General features: G+C 41.3%; 1 protein-coding gene across 3 annotated transcripts in view; it reads left to right on the plus strand.

Moving 5' to 3' along the window:
* The window catches only part of LOC139572993 (kinesin-like protein KIF13A), a 154,023-nt gene that overhangs the window by 57,432 nt on the left and 79,733 nt on the right, over positions 1 to 16,858 (plus strand). For all 3 annotated transcript variants that reach the window (XM_071395939.1, XM_071395940.1, XM_071395941.1), the window contains exon 3: positions 6,866 to 6,878. In XM_071395939.1, the coding sequence (XP_071252040.1) occupies positions 6,866 to 6,878 (13 nt within the window). The remainder of the gene's footprint in view (positions 1 to 6,865; positions 6,879 to 16,858) is intronic.

Consider the following 16,858-nt stretch of genomic DNA (forward strand, 5'->3'; position numbering starts at 1 on the left):
GACAGATGTTACTGTTGACAGCTCCAGCCCAGACAGACAGATGTTACTGTTGACAGCTCCAGCCCAGACAGACAGATGTTACTATGTTGACAGCTCCAGCCCAGACAGACAGATGTTACTATGTTGACAGCTCCAGCCCAGACAGACAGATGTTACTATGTTGACAGCTCCAGCCCAGACAGACAGATGTTACTATGTTGACAGCTCCAACCAAGACAGACAGATGTTACTATGTTGACAGTTCCAACCAAGACAGACAGATGTTACTATGTTAACAGCTCCAGCCCAGACAGACAGATGTTACTGTTGACAGCTCCAGCCCAGACAGACATGTGTTACTATGTTGACAGCTCCAGCCCAGACAGACAGATGTTACTGTTGACAGCTCCAGCCCAGACAGACAGATGTTACTATGTTGACAGCTCCAGCCCAGACAGACAGATGTTACTATGTTGACAGCTCCAGCCCAGACAGACAGATGTTACTGTTGACAGCTCCAGCCCAGACAGACAGACAGATGTTACTGTTGACAGCTCCAGCCCAGACAGACAGATGTTACTGTTGACAGCTCCAGCCCAGACAGACAGATGTTACTGTTGACAGCTCCAGCCCAGACAGACATGTGTTACTATGTTGACAGCTCCAGCCCAGACAGACAGATGTTACTGTTGACAGCTCCAGCCCAGACAGACAGATGTTACTATGTTGACAGCTCCAGCCCAGACAGACAGATGTTACTATGTTGACAGCTCCAGCCCAGACAGACAGATGTTACTATGTTGACAGCTCCAGCCCAGACAGACAGATGTTACTATGTTGACAGCTCCAGCCCAGACAGACAGATGTTACTGTTGACAGCTCCAGCCAGTTGGTTTTTGTTGTTGCTCTGTTTTTAGTGTCAGTACTCATCGTTCTATCTGCCCTCAGTAGAAACCACACACCCATTGAGCAGTATGGTCTGATACAGCACCACGCCTTCTATTATGAGGTCTGCCAACATGACTGACTAGTCTACCTGGTTGAGTTCAGTCCATGTGGCTGGCTACGCTCCAGTGTTTAGTTCTTGCCGTGGTGGCTGCCAGGTCTGCTGTGTTGCTCAGTGAAGGTGATGCCCACCTGTGTGGCACTGCCAGGTTCTTATCCCCTCTCATCTCTCCCCCCTCTCTCTCCATCCCCCCTCTCTCTCTCTCTCCATCCCCCCTCTCTCTCTCTCTCTCTCTCTCTCTCTCTCTCTCTCTCTCTCTCTCTCTCTCTCTCTCTCTCTCTCTCTCTCTCTCTCTCTCTCTCTCTTGTCACCCCTCCTCTCCATCTCTGTCACACTCTCTCTCTCTGTTTCTCTCTCTTCTGGAGGGCTATGCTGATTGGCCACCCGTGTGTGCCAACTGTAGGGTCACTGAGGGGTCGGGGCGATGCCCGCAGGTGACTGTCAGCTGGGGAATGTTATTACTGTAGTGGAGCATGCCAGGTAGACTGCATTCACACAGCCTGTCCATGGGACTGAGAGACATACTGTGACTGTCAGCTGGGGAATGTTATTACTGTAGTGGAGCATGCCAGGTAGACTGCATTCACACAGCCTGTCCATGGGACTGAGAGACATACTGTGACTGTCAGCTGGGGAATGTTATTACTGTAGTGGAGCATGCCAGGTAGACTGCATTCACACAGCCTGTCCATGGGACTGAGAGACATACTGTGCACGCTGACTCATGTCTGTCATTAGTAACAGTCTAGTAGTTCTAATAGTTTGTCTATAGGGTCGTTCTTCAGCTATCACTGATGACAGAAAACAATCTCTTCACACCATGAAGCCTTGGTAAGAGCAGTTGTTTTTGCTGTGACGTTATCTCTCATCCCAGATACCAGCATCTTGTGAGATCAGCTTCCAAGTGAAGAACAGTAAGTCCTGTGTTTGTCATGTTTGTAGTGCATACTCAGAGAGAACAGGGTGTAGATTCACGCGCAGGGCGCGGCAGATGTTTATTAAGCCTTGGCAGGAATCGTGGTCACAGGCAGGAAATGGTCAAACACAGGTAGGAAGTGGGCTACGTTCCAGAACACAAAGAAACAGGGCTACGTTCCAGAACACAAAGAGACAGGGCTACGTTCCAGAACACAAAGAGACAGGACTACGTTCCAGAACACAAAGAAACAGGGCTACGTTCCAGAACACAAAGAAACAGGGCTACGTTCCAGAACACAAAGAAACAGGGCTACGTTCCAGAACACAAAGAGACAGGGCTACGTTCCAGAACACAAAGAGACAGGGCTACGTTCCAGAACACAAAGAGACAGGGCTACGTTCCAGAACACAAAGAAACAGGGCTACGTTCCAGAACACAAAGAGACAGGGCTACGTTCCAGAACACAAAGAAACAGGGCTATGTTCCAGAACACAAAGAGACAGGGCTATGTTCCAGAACACAAAGAAACAGGGCTACGTTCCAGAACACAAAGAAACAGGGCTACGTTCCAGAACACAAAGAAACAGGGCTACGTTCCAGAGCACAAAGAAACAGGGCTACGTTCCAGAACACAAAGAAACAGGGCTACGTTCCAGAACACAAAGAAACAGGGCTACGTTCCAGAACACAACGAGACAGGGCTACGTTCCAGAACACAAAGAGACAGGGCTACGTTCCAGAACACAAAGAAACAGGGCTACGTTCCAGAGACACAAAGAGACAGGGCTACGTTCCAGAACACAAAGAGACAGGGCTACGTTCCAGAACACAAAGAAACAGGGCTACGTTCCAGAACACAAAGAGACACACAAAGAGACAGGGCTACGTTCCAGAACACAAAGAGACAGGGATACGTTCCAGAACACAAAGAAACAGGGCTACGTTCCAGAACACAAAGAGACAGGGCTACGTTCCAGAACACAAAGAAACAGGGCTACGTTCCAGAACACAAAGAAACAGGGCTACGTTCCAGAACACAAAGAAACAGGGCTACGTTCCAGAACACAAAGAGACAGGGCTACGTTCCAGAACACAAAGAAACAGGGCTACGTTCCAGAACACAAAGAAACAGGGCTACGTTCCAGAACACAAAGAAACAGGGCTACGTTCCAGAACACAAAGAAACAGGGCTACGTTCCAGAACACAAAGAGACAGGGCTACGTTCCAGAACACAAAGAGACAGGGCTACGTTCCAGAACACAAAGAGACAGGGCTACGTTCCAGAACACAAAGAAACAGGGCCACGTTCCAGAACACAAAGAGACAGGGCTACGTTCCAGAACACAAAGAGACAGGACTATGTTCCAGAACACAAAGAGACAGGGCTATGTTCCAGAACACAAAGAAAAAGAACACAAGGTTGACAATGAAAAGAAAAGCAGAACCTTACAATGTTATTGTGCAGAATAGAAGTCCTAGGCAATGTTTACACCGTGGGAATGTGGATGTCATCTAGTAGCCGAGGTCTCTTTGATATTAGACACACTATATTCCATATTCCTTATTGTCCTGACTGCTGTGTAGTGGTAATCTACAGCCATCCTCTATCTTAGCCTCCCTGGCAGGCACACACACACACAGAGCTGAGTCCAGCCTCCCTGGTTAAGTCCCCAGGCTTTAGTCTAGTTTACCCAACAGAGTCAGTGGGACATTGAATCCTAAATCTCTTCCCTTCCTCACGCTCCACCGCCCCATTTATGAGGCCTTTCACAGCAGGCAGCACCAGAAACAACGCCTGCCTGGACCTCAATGAATGAACGAGGGAGTGAATGAATGAACGAGAGGAATGAAAGAAGAAAAATGACTACAGCAGTGATGTGTGAAGTGAAGTATGAGGTAGTTGGATGGATGAGTGAATTTTTGAAATGTGGTTATGACATCGCTCTATACCGGTATGTTGTGAACACCTGTTCTATTGTGATGTCACTTAGTTTTCTATGTGGTTATGACATCGCTCTATACCGGTATGTTGTGAACACCTGCTCTATTGTGATGTCACTTAGTTTTCTATGTGGTTATGACATAGCTCTATACAGGTATGTTGGAAACACCTGCTCTATTGTGATGTCACTTAGTTTTCTATGTGGTTATGACATAGCTCTATACTGGTATGTTGGAAACACATGCTCTATTGTGATGTCACTTAGTTTTCTATGTGGTTATGACATCGCTCTATACCGGTATGTTCTAAACACATGCTCTATTGTGATGTCACTTAGTTTTCTATGTGGTTATGACATAGCTCTATACCGGTATGTTCTAAACACATGCTCTATTGTGATGTCACTTAGTTTTCTATGTGGTTATGACATAGCTCTATACACGTATGTTGTAAACACCTGCTCTATTGTGATGCCGCTTAGTTTTCTATGTGGTTATGACATAGATCTATACCGGTATATTCTAAACACATGCTCTATTGTGATGCCGCTTAGTTTTCTATGTGGTTATGACATAGCTCTATACCGGTATGTTCTAAACACCTGCTCTATTGTGATGTCACTTAGTTTTCTATGTGGTTATGACATAGCTCCATACTGGTATGTTCTAAACACATGCTCTATTGTGATGTCACTTAGTTTTCTATGTGGTTTTGACATCGCTCTATACCGGTATGTTCTAAACACCTGCTCTATTGTGATGTCACTTAGTTTTCTATGTGGTTATGACATCGCTCTATACCGGTATGTTCTAAACACATGCTCTATTGTGATGTCACTTAGTTTTCTATGTGGTTATGACATCGCTCTATACCGGTATGTTCTAAACACATGCTCTATTGTGATGTCACTTAGTTTTCTATGTGGTTATGACATCGCTCTATACCGGTATGTTCTAAACACATGCTCTATTGTGATGTCACTTAGTTTTCTATGTGGTTATGACATAGCTCCATACTGGTATGTTCTAAACACATGCTCTATTGTGATGTCACTTAGTTTTCTATGTGGTTATGACATAGCTCTATACTGGTATGTTCTAAACACCTGCTCTATTGTGATGTCACTTAGTTTTCTATGTGGTTATGACATAGATCTATACAGGTATGTTCTAAACACATGCTCTATGGTGATGTCACTTAGTTTTCTATGTGGTTATGACATAGCTCTATACTGGTATGTTGGAAACACATGCTCTATTGTGATGTCACTTAGTTTTCTATGTGGTTATGACATAGCTCTATACTGGTATGTTGGAAACACCTGCTCTATTGTGATGTCACTTAGTTTTCTATGTGGTTATGACATAGATCTATACCGGTATGTTCTAAACACATGCTCTATTGTGATGTCACTTAGTTTTCTATGTGGTTATGACATAACTCTATACTGGTATGTTGGAAACACCTGCTCTATTGTGATGTCACTTAGTTGTCTATGTGGTTATGACATCGCTCTATACCGGTATGTTCTAAACACATGCTCTATTGTGATGTCACTTAGTTTTCTATGTGGTTATGACATAGCTTTATACACGTATGTTGTAAACACCTGCTCTATTGTGATGCCGCTTAGTTTTCTATGTGGTTATGACATAGATCTATACCGGTATATTCTAAACACATGCTCTATTGTGATGTCACTTAGTTGTCTATGTCCAAAAGTATAGCCTGGCTAGAGACTAATACATTTCCATTTCAGTGTGATCTTTTGGGTCAACGTAGACAACAGAGGATTCCTACTGTGAGAGTTGCAGCTGCTCTCTCACTCTCTCTCTCTCTCTCTCTCTCTCTCTCTCTCTCTCTCTCTCTCTCTCTCTCTTTCTCACTCTCTCTCCATATCTATTTCTGATCTCTCTGCTGTCTCTTGTCTCTTCTCTCTCTCTCTCTCTCTCTCTCTCTCTGCTCATACACACACAACATGCACACACATTTATACTGACTCTACACACACACACACTCAGATACAGTCATCATTTACGCTGCTGCTACTCTGTGTATCATATATCCTGATGCCTAGTCACCTTACCCCTATACATATCTACCTCTATCACTCCAGTGTCCCTGCACAGTGTTAATATGGTATTGAAATGACCCTGTATATAGTATGTTTACCCCTCTACATATCTACCTCTATCACTCCAGTGTCCCTGCACATTGTTAATATGGTAATGAACTGACCCTGTATATAGTATGTTTACCCCTCTACACATCTACCTCTATCACTCCAGTATCCCTGCACATTGTTAATATGGTACTGAACTGACCCTGTATATAGTATGTTTACCCCTCTACATATCTACCTCTATCACTCCAGTGTCCCTGCACATTGTTAATATGGTATTGAACTGACCCTGTATATAGTATGTTTACCCCTCTACATATCTACCTCTATCACTCCAGTGTCCCTGCACATTGTTAATATGGTATTGAACTGACCCTGTATATAATATGGTACTGAACTGACCCTGTATATAGTATGTTTACCCCTCTACATATCTACCTCTATCACTCCAGTGTCCCTGCACAGTGTTAATATGGTACTGAACTGACCCTGTCTATAGCTTCTTACTTTCTCCTGCTCTTCTTATTTTTATATCTCCTGTGTTTTTGTTCTACCTTGTTATTTGTAGTACTACATTGATATTGATTACTGCATTGTTGGGTTTAGAGTTTGTAAAAAAGCATTTCACTGTAATTGTGGACGTGACTTTAAAACTTGAAAGTGAACATAAGAAAGAGAGAGGTAACATTTAACAGTCTGTTCAATTGTTTTAATGCTAACCATGGTACCTCTCTTTCTCTCTATCTCCCCCCGTTTCTCTCTCACTCTCTCCCCTCTGTCTATCCCCCTCTCTCTGTCTGTGATGGTGTTGTTGATGGACCCCTGGGTTTTCTCTCTCCTCTGTCCTCCCATCCTGAATCTGTTCATCATGGTTCCATCTGCCCCTCTACCTCCAGGAAACAACCCAAGGTACAGTATGACATGTAGTTAATCTGTCTAAAGTACAGTATGACATGTAGTTAATCTGTCTAAGGTACAGTATGACATGTAGTTAATCTGTCTAAAGTACAGTATGACATGTAGTTAATCTGTCTAAAGTAGAGGATGACATGTACTTAATCTGTCTAAAGTACAGTATGACATGTAGTTAATCTGTCTAAAGTACAGTATGACATGTAGTTAATCTGTCCAAGGTACAGTATGACATGTAGTTAATCTGTCTAAAGTACAGTATGACATGTAGTTAATCTGTTTAAAGTACAGTATGACATGTAGTTAATCTGTCTAAAGTACAGTATGACATGTAGTTAATCTGTCTAAAGTACAGTATGACATGTAGTTAATCTGTCTAAAGTACAGTATGACATGTAGTTAATCTGTCTAAAGTACAGTATGACATGTAGTTAATCTGTCTAAAGTACAGGATGACATGTAGTTAATCTGTCTAAAGTACAGTATGACATGTAGTTAATCTGTCTAAAGTACAGTATGACATGTAGTTAATCTGTCTAAAGTACAGTATGACATGTAGTTAATCTGTCTAAAGTACAGTATGACATGTAGTTAATCTGTCTAAAGTACAGTATGACATGTAGTTAATCTGTCTAAAGTAGAGGATGACATATAGTTAATCTGTCTAAAGTACAGTATGACATGTAGTTAATCTGTCTAAAGTACAGTATGACATGTAGTTAATCTGTCTAAAGTACAGGATGACATGTAGTTAATCTGTCTAAAGTACAGTATGACATGTAGTTAATCTGTCTAAAGTACAGTATGACATGTAGTTAATCTGTCTAAAGTACAGTATGACATGTAGTTAATCTGTCTAAAGTACAGTATGACATGTAGTTAATCTGTCTAAAGTACAGTATGACATGTAGTTAATCTGTCTAAAGTACAGTATGACATGTAGTTAATCTGTCTAAAGTACAGTATGACATGTAGTTAATCTGTCTAAAGTACAGGATGACATGTAGTTAATCTGTCTAAAGTACAGTATGACATGTAGTTAATCTGTCTAAAGTACAGTATGACATGTAGTTAATCTGTCTAAAGTACAGTATGACATGTAGTTAATCTGTCCAAGGTACAGTATGACATGTAGTTAATCTGTCTAAAGTACAGTATGACATGTAGTTAATCTGTCTAAGGTACAGTATGACATGTAGTTAATCTGTCTAAAGTACAGGATGACATGTAGTTAATCTGTCTAAGGTACAGTATGACATGTAGTTAATCTGTCTAAAGTACAGTATGACATGTAGTTAATCTGTCTAAAGTACAGTATGACATGTAGTTAATCTGTCTAAAGTACAGGATGACATGTAGTTAATCTGTCTAAGGTACAGTATGACATGTAGTTAATCTGTCTAAAGTACAGTATGACATGTAGTTAATCTGTCTAAGGTACAGTATGACATGTAGTTAATCTGTCTAAAGTACAGTATGACATGTAGTTAATCTGTCTAAAGTACAGTATGACATGTAGTTAATCTGTCTAAAGTACAGGATGACATGTAGTTAATCTGTCTAAGGTACAGTATGACATGTAGTTAATCTGTCTAAAGTACAGTATGACATGTAGTTAATCTGTCTAAGGTACAGTATGACATGTAGTTAATCTGTCTAAAGTACAGGATGACATGTAGTTAATCTGTCTAAGGTACAGTATGACATGTAGTTAATCTGTCTAAAGTACAGTATGACATGTAGTTAATCTGTCTAAAGTACAGTATGACATGTAGTTAATCTGTCTAAAGTACAGGATGACATGTAGTTAATCTGTCTAAGGTACAGTATGACATGTAGTTAATCTGTCTAAAGTACAGTATGACATGTAGTTAATCTGTCTAAAGTACAGTATGACATGTAGTTAATCTGTCTAAAGTAAAGGATGACATGTAGTTAATCTGTCTAAAGTACAGGATGACATGTAGTTAATCTGTCTAAAGTACAGTATGACATGTAGTTAATCTGTCTAAAGTACAGGATGACATGTAGTTAATCTGTCTAAAGTACAGGATGACATGTAGTTAATCTGTCTAAAGTACAGGATGACATGTAGTTAATCTGTCTAAAGTACAGGATAACATGTAGTTAATCTGTCTAAAGTACAGGATGACATGTAGTTAATCTGTCTAAAGTAGAGTATGACATGTAGTTAATCTGTCTAAAGTACAGGAGAACATGTAGTTAATCTGTCTAAAGTACAGGATAACATGTAGTTAATCTGTCTAAAGTACAGTATGACATGTAGTTAATCTGTCTAAAGTACAGTATGACATGTAGTTAATCTGTCTAAAGTACAGTATGACATGTAGTTAATCTGTCTAAAGTACAGGATAACATGTAGTTAATCTGTCTAAAGTACAGTATGACATGTAGTTAATCTGTCTAAAGTACAGGATAACATGTAGTTAATCTGTCTAAAGTACAGTATGACATGTAGTTAATCTGTCTAAAGTACAGGATAACATGTAGTTAATCTGTCTAAAGTACAGTATGACATGTAGTTAATCTGTCTAAAGTACAGGATGACATGTAGTTAATCTGTCTAAAGTACAGGATGACATGTAGTTAATCTGTCTAAAGTAGAGGATGACATGTAGTTAATCTGTCTAAAGTAGAGGATGACATGTAGTTAATCTGTCTAAAGTACAGGATGACATGTAGTTAATCTGTCTAAAGTACAGGATGACATGTAGTTAATTAATCTGTCTAAAGTAGAGGATAACATGTAGTTAATCTGTCTAAAGTACAGTATGACATGTAGTTAATCTGTCTAAAGTACAGTATGACATGTAGTTAATCTGTCTAAAGTACAGTATGACATGTAGTTAATCTGTCTAAAGTACAGGATGACATGTAGTTAATCTGTCTAAAGTACAGTATGACATGTAGTTAATCTGTCTAAAGTACAGTATGACATGTAGTTAATCTGTCTAAAGTACAGTATGACATGTAGTTAATCTGTCTAAAGTACAGGATGACATGTAGTTAATCTGTCTAAAGTACAGTATGACATGTAGTTAATCTGTCTAAAGTACAGTATGACATGTAGTTAATCTGTCTAAAGTACAGTATGACATGTAGTTAATCTGTCTAAAGTACAGGATGACATGTAGTTAATCTGTCTAAAGTACAGTATGACATGTAGTTAATCTGTCTAAAGTACAGGATGACATGTAGTTAATCTGTCTAAAGTAGAGGATGACAGGTGTGTAAACAGAGAGGAATATGCGAAGCGAGAGGTTCTGCTCTCGGTCAAATCTGTCCAAAATTAACCCAAATGCGTTTCAATGGGTTTATTTTCAACCTAAACTTGTCGCCTGCCTTCCCGCCTTTGGGACAACGACTCCCATTGTTAGGGCGGAGACGTGGATCTGGTCGTTATATACAGATCTCTGGTGTAAATGGGAAGGTGCACAGCGGAGAAGGAGCGAAGGACACGAGACCAAAAAGACAACAAGTGGACATAAACGCTCGTAAAGATAAATAAATATACAGGCATTTGAAATATCGCGCAAAAACATACATTGTAATGAATTTGATATATCGTCCAGCCCTAGTGGGTGTAACGACTGGGTTGTCAGTGGTCTGGTTGGTCAGCGGCGGGGAGCCAGAAAGACGTCTGTGTGAACGTGTCAGTTCTCTCAAATCTGGTGAACATCCACAAAGAGATCCACAATGAGAGGGAGGAATGAGCAGGAACACTGGCCCAGTGTGTGTGTGTGTGTGTGTGTGTGTGTGTGTGTGTGTGTGTGTGTGTGTGTGTGTGTGTGTGTGTGTGTGTGTGTGTGTGTGTGTGTGTGTGTGTGTGTGTGTGTGTGTGTGTGTGTGTGTGTGTGTGTGTGTGTGTGTGTGTGTGTGTGTGTGTGTGTGTTCAAAGCTGCATTGTTGGAGTGCACCTCCCCCTCACCACCTCCCTACCCCCGTCCCCACACTCTCTCTGGTGGATGGTGACTAGTTGAAAGGCGTTCAGGAGCAGAGTTGAACACATTCTGGGGTGGGTTTTGGGTTCAGTCGTGGGGCCGTGTCTCATCGTGCTGATTCATATCTGTGCTCTGAGCTTTAACCAGGCACTCTAGCAGAAATGACTGCCTGGTCTGCTAAGTCCTGAATACAACTTCAAATTAGTTTCCCCTAAAACTCTGTCTGCCTGCTGTCTGTCTGTCTGCCTGCTGTCTGTCTGTCTGCCTGCTGTCTGTCTGTCTGCCTGCTGTCTGTCTGCCTGCCTGCCTGCTGTCTGTCTGTCTGTCTGCTGTCTCTCTCTCTCTGTCTGTCTGTCTGTCCTTTCTGTCTGTCTGTCCTTTCTGTCTGTCTGTCCTTTCTGTCTGTCCTTTCTGTCTGTCCTGTCTGTCTGTCTTTCTGTCTGTCTGTCTGTCTGTCTGTCTGTCTGTCTGTCTGTCTGTCTGTCTGTCTGTCTGTCTGTCTGTCTGTCTGTCTGTCTGTCTGTCTGTCTGTCTGTCTGTCTGTCTGTCTGTCTGTCTGTCTGTCTGTCTGTCTGTCTGTGTGTGTGTGTGTGTGTGTGTGTGTGTGTGTGTGTGTGTGTGTGTGTGTGTGTGTGTGTGTGTGTGTGTGTGTGTGTGTGTGTGTGTGATAAATAGAGGTCACACTCAGTACTCACAGTTGTCGTGTCTTTGGCTATGCCGGATTAAGTGATATGACATGCTATTCTATAAAATCCTTTCTCTGTAATTAATATTACTTGATTGAGCTACTCATGTAAATGTAATTAACTAGAAAGTCGGGGCACCACGAAATAATATTTATAGAGCAGTTATCTTCCGAATAAACTCTTAAAGACCTAGTAATATTTTACATCAATAGCAGTCAATATTAATTGTCACCTTATTTCAGTCTCATCTGAAAGTTGTAAATTCTTGGTTATCTTCACGAACCCTGGCTAACAAGTTGAATCAGCAATACAAAATTGGGTTTAATTATTTATTTACTAAATACCTAACTAATCACACAGAATTACATATACACAGAATTAACCATACATTGATTACAAATTACGTCATAAAGGAAAACGTCCCTAGCGGACGGAGCAGATATGACAGCTGGTTACACAAAGGAAAGGGGGTTGGGTTTGAGTGAAAGAGCGGGAAGACTGAAGAACAAAGGGAGAAGCGATGTCTCTATCGTAAATACAGAATCTTATGCATTCTAAATTACCGCCCATTTGGAAAAGGAAAATGCAATAAATATTTACTCTGAGCTGCGCTTCAATAGGTTGGTGGTAGATGGAAGGCTGTGAGTCCTTTGTCATTTGAAGAGTGTCTCTGGTGGTGAACGGGATACGTTGTAGTGTCGTTGTTGTGTGGTAGACGGGATACTCTGTCCGTCCTTTCCTAGCCCACGTTTACAGCGGCCGCTGCAAACTCAACGGCTAGAAGGTATCACTTCTGTAGTGAATAAGAGTTCAAAGTTCATACCATTCTCAACCAAAGCTCACGCTGAGGTTGGCTTCGTTCTGTAGTTATTATCTGAATCCTTCTGACATCGGACCGTCGCCCTAATGTACCCAGAACAGAAGGTTACATTTTCGTCAAGGGCTTATATAGTGGAGGGAAAGAAGGGTGTGTTTCATAGTTTATAACCCAAGTCTCTTCACAGGGGCAGGCCACTGATTGAGCAGAGCCCTAACCTTATGAAAACCCAAATCTCTCATTTGGAAGCTAAAATTAGATTTAATCTTTTCACAAATAATTGTATATTTAAACATTTGAATTGCACAACAATTCCATGTGAATCTGATAACTAGAATGTGTAGACTTTCCCAGATACAGTTTATGTCGTCCTGTCATCAGTCATAATGTCTCAGATGACAACCGAACTGACATCATATTCATTAAGTACCAACGCATATTTTCAACTGGTTCTATTACCGAAATATGGTTCCTTTCCCTCCACTTGTTTGATGTTCCCAGACTCTCTATGTTTAACAAAGGCTATTCAAGAGTCCTTCCGTAGAGTCAGAGAGAGAGGGAAGGGAGAAAGGTATTTATGGGGGGGATCATAAACCTTACCCACAGGCCAACGTCATGACACAGTCCAACCTGTTGTATGATGTTGTATGATGTATGTTGTGTGATGTTGTATGTTCTATGATGAATGATGTTGTATGATGTTGTATGATGAATGGTGTATGATGTATGTTGCGTGAGGTTGTATGATGTATGATGAATGATGTATGTTGCATGAGGTTGTATGATGTATGATGAATGGTGTATGATGTATGTTGCGTGAGGTTGTATGATGTATGTTGTATAATGAATGTTATATGATGTTGTATGATGAATGATGAATGTGGTATGATGTATGATGTTGTATGATGAATGTTGTATGATGTATGATGTTGTATGCTGTGTGATGAATGGTGTATGATGTATGATGTTGTATGATGAATGTTGTATGATGTATGATGTTGTATGCTGTGTGATGAATGGTGTATGATGTAGTATGTGGTCGTATGGTGTATGGTGTATGATGTTGTATGATGAATGGTGTATGTTGTATGATGGTGTATGATGTAGTATGATGTCGTATGGTGTATGCTGCTCTGTGTTCAAATCTCAGCCTTTTTAAACCTGTCTAAATGCCAGTAAACAATTAAATCAATGATGTTATCACTGAATTACTTTGATTGAATTATTGATAATGGATGGAGTGGTCAGTTATTATGTAATCAGAAATCATTTGGTTGTTTGGTCAAACCCTTATGACATCATAGAGCAGGTCAAACCCATATGACTTCATAGAGCAGGTCTAACCCATATGACTTCATAGAGCAGGTCTAACCCATATGACTTCATAGAGCAGGTCTAACCCATATGACATCATAGAGCAGGTCTAACCCATATGACTTCATATATCAGGTCTAACCCATACGACTTCATAGAGCAGGTCTAACCCATACGACTTCATAGAGCAGGTCTAACCCATATGACTTCATAGAGCAGGTCTAACCCATACGACTTCATAGAGCAGGTCTAACCCATACGACTTCATAGAGCAGGTCTAACCCATACGACTTCATAGAGCAGGTCTAACCCATATGACTTCATAGAGCAGGTCTAACCCTTATGACATCATAGAGCAGGTCTAACCCATACAACATCATAGAGCAGGTCTAACCCATATGACTTCATAGAGCAGGTCTAACCCATACGACTTCATAGAGCAGGTCTAACCCATATGACTTCATAGAGCAGGTCTAACCCATACGACTTCATAGAGCAGGTCTAACCCATACGACTTCATAGAGCAGGTCTAACCCATATGACTTCATAGAGCAGGTGTCTAACCCATATTACTTCATAGAGCAGGTCTAACCCTTATGACATCATAGAGCAGGTCTAACCCATATGACATCATAGAGCAGGTCTAACCCATATGACTTCATAGAGCAGGTCTAACCCATATGACTTCATAGAGCAGGTCTAACCCATATGACTTCATAGAGCAGGTCTAACCCTTATGACTTCATAGAGCAGGTGTCTAACCCATATTACTTCATAGAGCAGGTCTAACCCATATGACTTCATAGAGCAGGTCTAACCCATATGACTTCATAGAGCAGGTCTAACCCATTGGACTTCATAGAGCAGGTCTAACCCATATGACTTCATAGATCAGGTCTAACCCATATGACTTCATAGAGCAGGTCTAACCCATATGACTTCATAGAGCAGGTCTAACCCATATGACTTCATAGAGCAGGTCTAACCCATATGACTTCATAGAGCAGGTCTAACCCATACGACTTCATAGAGCAGGTCTAACCCATATGACTTCATAGAGCAGGTCTAACCCATATGACTTCATAGAGCAGGTCTAACCCATACGACTTCATAGAGCAGGTCAAACCCATATGACTTCATAGAGCAGGTCTAACCCTTATGACTTCATAGAGCAGGTCAAACCCATACGACTTCATAGAGCAGGTCTAACCCATATGACTTCATAGAGCAGGTCTAACCCATATGACTTCATAGAGCAGGTCTAACCCATACGACTTCATAGAGCAGGTCTAACCCATATGACTTCATAGAGCAGGTCTAACCCATATGACTTCATAGAGCAGGTCTAACCCATATGACTTCATAGAGCAGGTCTAACCCATATGACTTCATAGAGCAGGTCTAACCCATATGACTTTATAGAGCAGGTCTAACCCATATGACTTTATAGAGCAGGTCTAACCCATATGACTTCATAGAGCAGGTCTAACCCTTATGACTTCATAGAGCAGGTCTAACCCATACGACTTCATAGAGCAGGTCTAACCCATATGACTTCAAAGAGCAGGTCTAACCCATAGGACTTCATAGAGCAGGTCTAACCCATATGACTTCATAGATCAGGTCTAACCCATATGACTTCATAGAGCAGGTCTAACCCATATGACTTCATAGAGCAGGTCTAACCCTTATGACTTCATAAAGCAGGTCTAACCCATATGACTTCAAAGAGCAGGTCTAACCCATAGGACTTCATAGAGCAGGTCTAACCCATATGACTTCATAGATCAGGTCTAACCCATATGACTTCATAGAGCAGGTCTAACCCATATGACTTCATAGAGCAGGTCTAACCCATATGACTTCATAGAGCAGGTCTAACCCATATGACTTCATAGAGCAGGTCTAACCCATACGACTTCATAGAGCAGGTCTAACCCATATGACTTCATAGAGCAGGTCAAACCCATACAACATCATAGAGCAGGTCTAACCCATACGACTTCATAGAGCAGGTCTAACCCATATGACTTCATAGAGCAGGTCTAACCCATATGACTTCATAGAGCAGGTCTAACCCATATGACTTCATAGAGCAGGTCTAACCCATATGACTTCATAGAGCAGGTCAAACCCTTATGACTTCATAGAGCAGGTCTAACCCATATGACTTCATAGAGCAGGTCTAACCCATATGACTTCATAGATCAGGTCTAACCCATATGACTTCATAGAGCAGGTCTAACCCATATGACTTCATAGAGCAGGTCTAACCCATATGACTTCATAGAGCAGGTCTAACCCATACTACTTCATAGAGCAGGTCTAACCCATATGACTTCATAGAGCAGGTCTAACCCATATGACTTCATAGATTAGGTCTAACCCATATGACTTCATAGAGCAGGTCTAACCCATATGACTTCATAGATCAGGTCTAACCCATATGACTTCATAGAGCAGGTCTAACCCATATGACTTCATAGAGCAGGTCTAACCCATATGACTTCATAGAGCAGGTCGAACCCATATGACTTCATAGAGCAGATCTAACCCATATGACTTCATAGAGCAGGTCTAACCCATACGACTTCATAGAGCAGGTCAAACCCATATGACTTCATAGAGCAGGTCTAACCCATATGACTTCATAGAGCAGGTCTAACCCATATGACTTCATAGAGCAGGTCTAACCCATATGACTTCATAGAGCAGGTCTAACCCATATGACTTCATAGAGCAGGTCTAACCCATATGACTTCATAGACCAGGTCAAACCCTTATGACTTCATAGAGCGGGTCTAACCCATATGACTTCATAGAGCAGGTCTAACCCATACGACTTCATAGAGCAGGTCTAACCCATATGACTTCATAGAGCAGGTCTAACCCATATGACTTCATAGAGCAGGTCTAACCCATATGACTTCATAGAGCAGGTCTAACCCATATGACTTCATAGACCAGGTCAAACCCTTATGACTTCATAGAGCGGGTCTAACCCATATGACTTCATAGAGCAGGTCTAACCCATACGACTTCATAGAGCAGGTCAAACCCATATGACTTCATAGAGCAGGTCTAACCCATATGACTTCATAGAGCAGGTCTAACCCTTATGACTTCATAGAGCAGGTCAAACCCATATGACATCATAGAGCAGGTCTAACCCATATGACATCATAGATCAGGTCTAAC

The sequence above is a fragment of the Salvelinus alpinus genome, chromosome 4, assembly GCF_045679555.1.
Source record: "Salvelinus alpinus chromosome 4, SLU_Salpinus.1, whole genome shotgun sequence".
Lineage (NCBI taxonomy): Eukaryota > Metazoa > Chordata > Actinopteri > Salmoniformes > Salmonidae > Salvelinus > Salvelinus alpinus.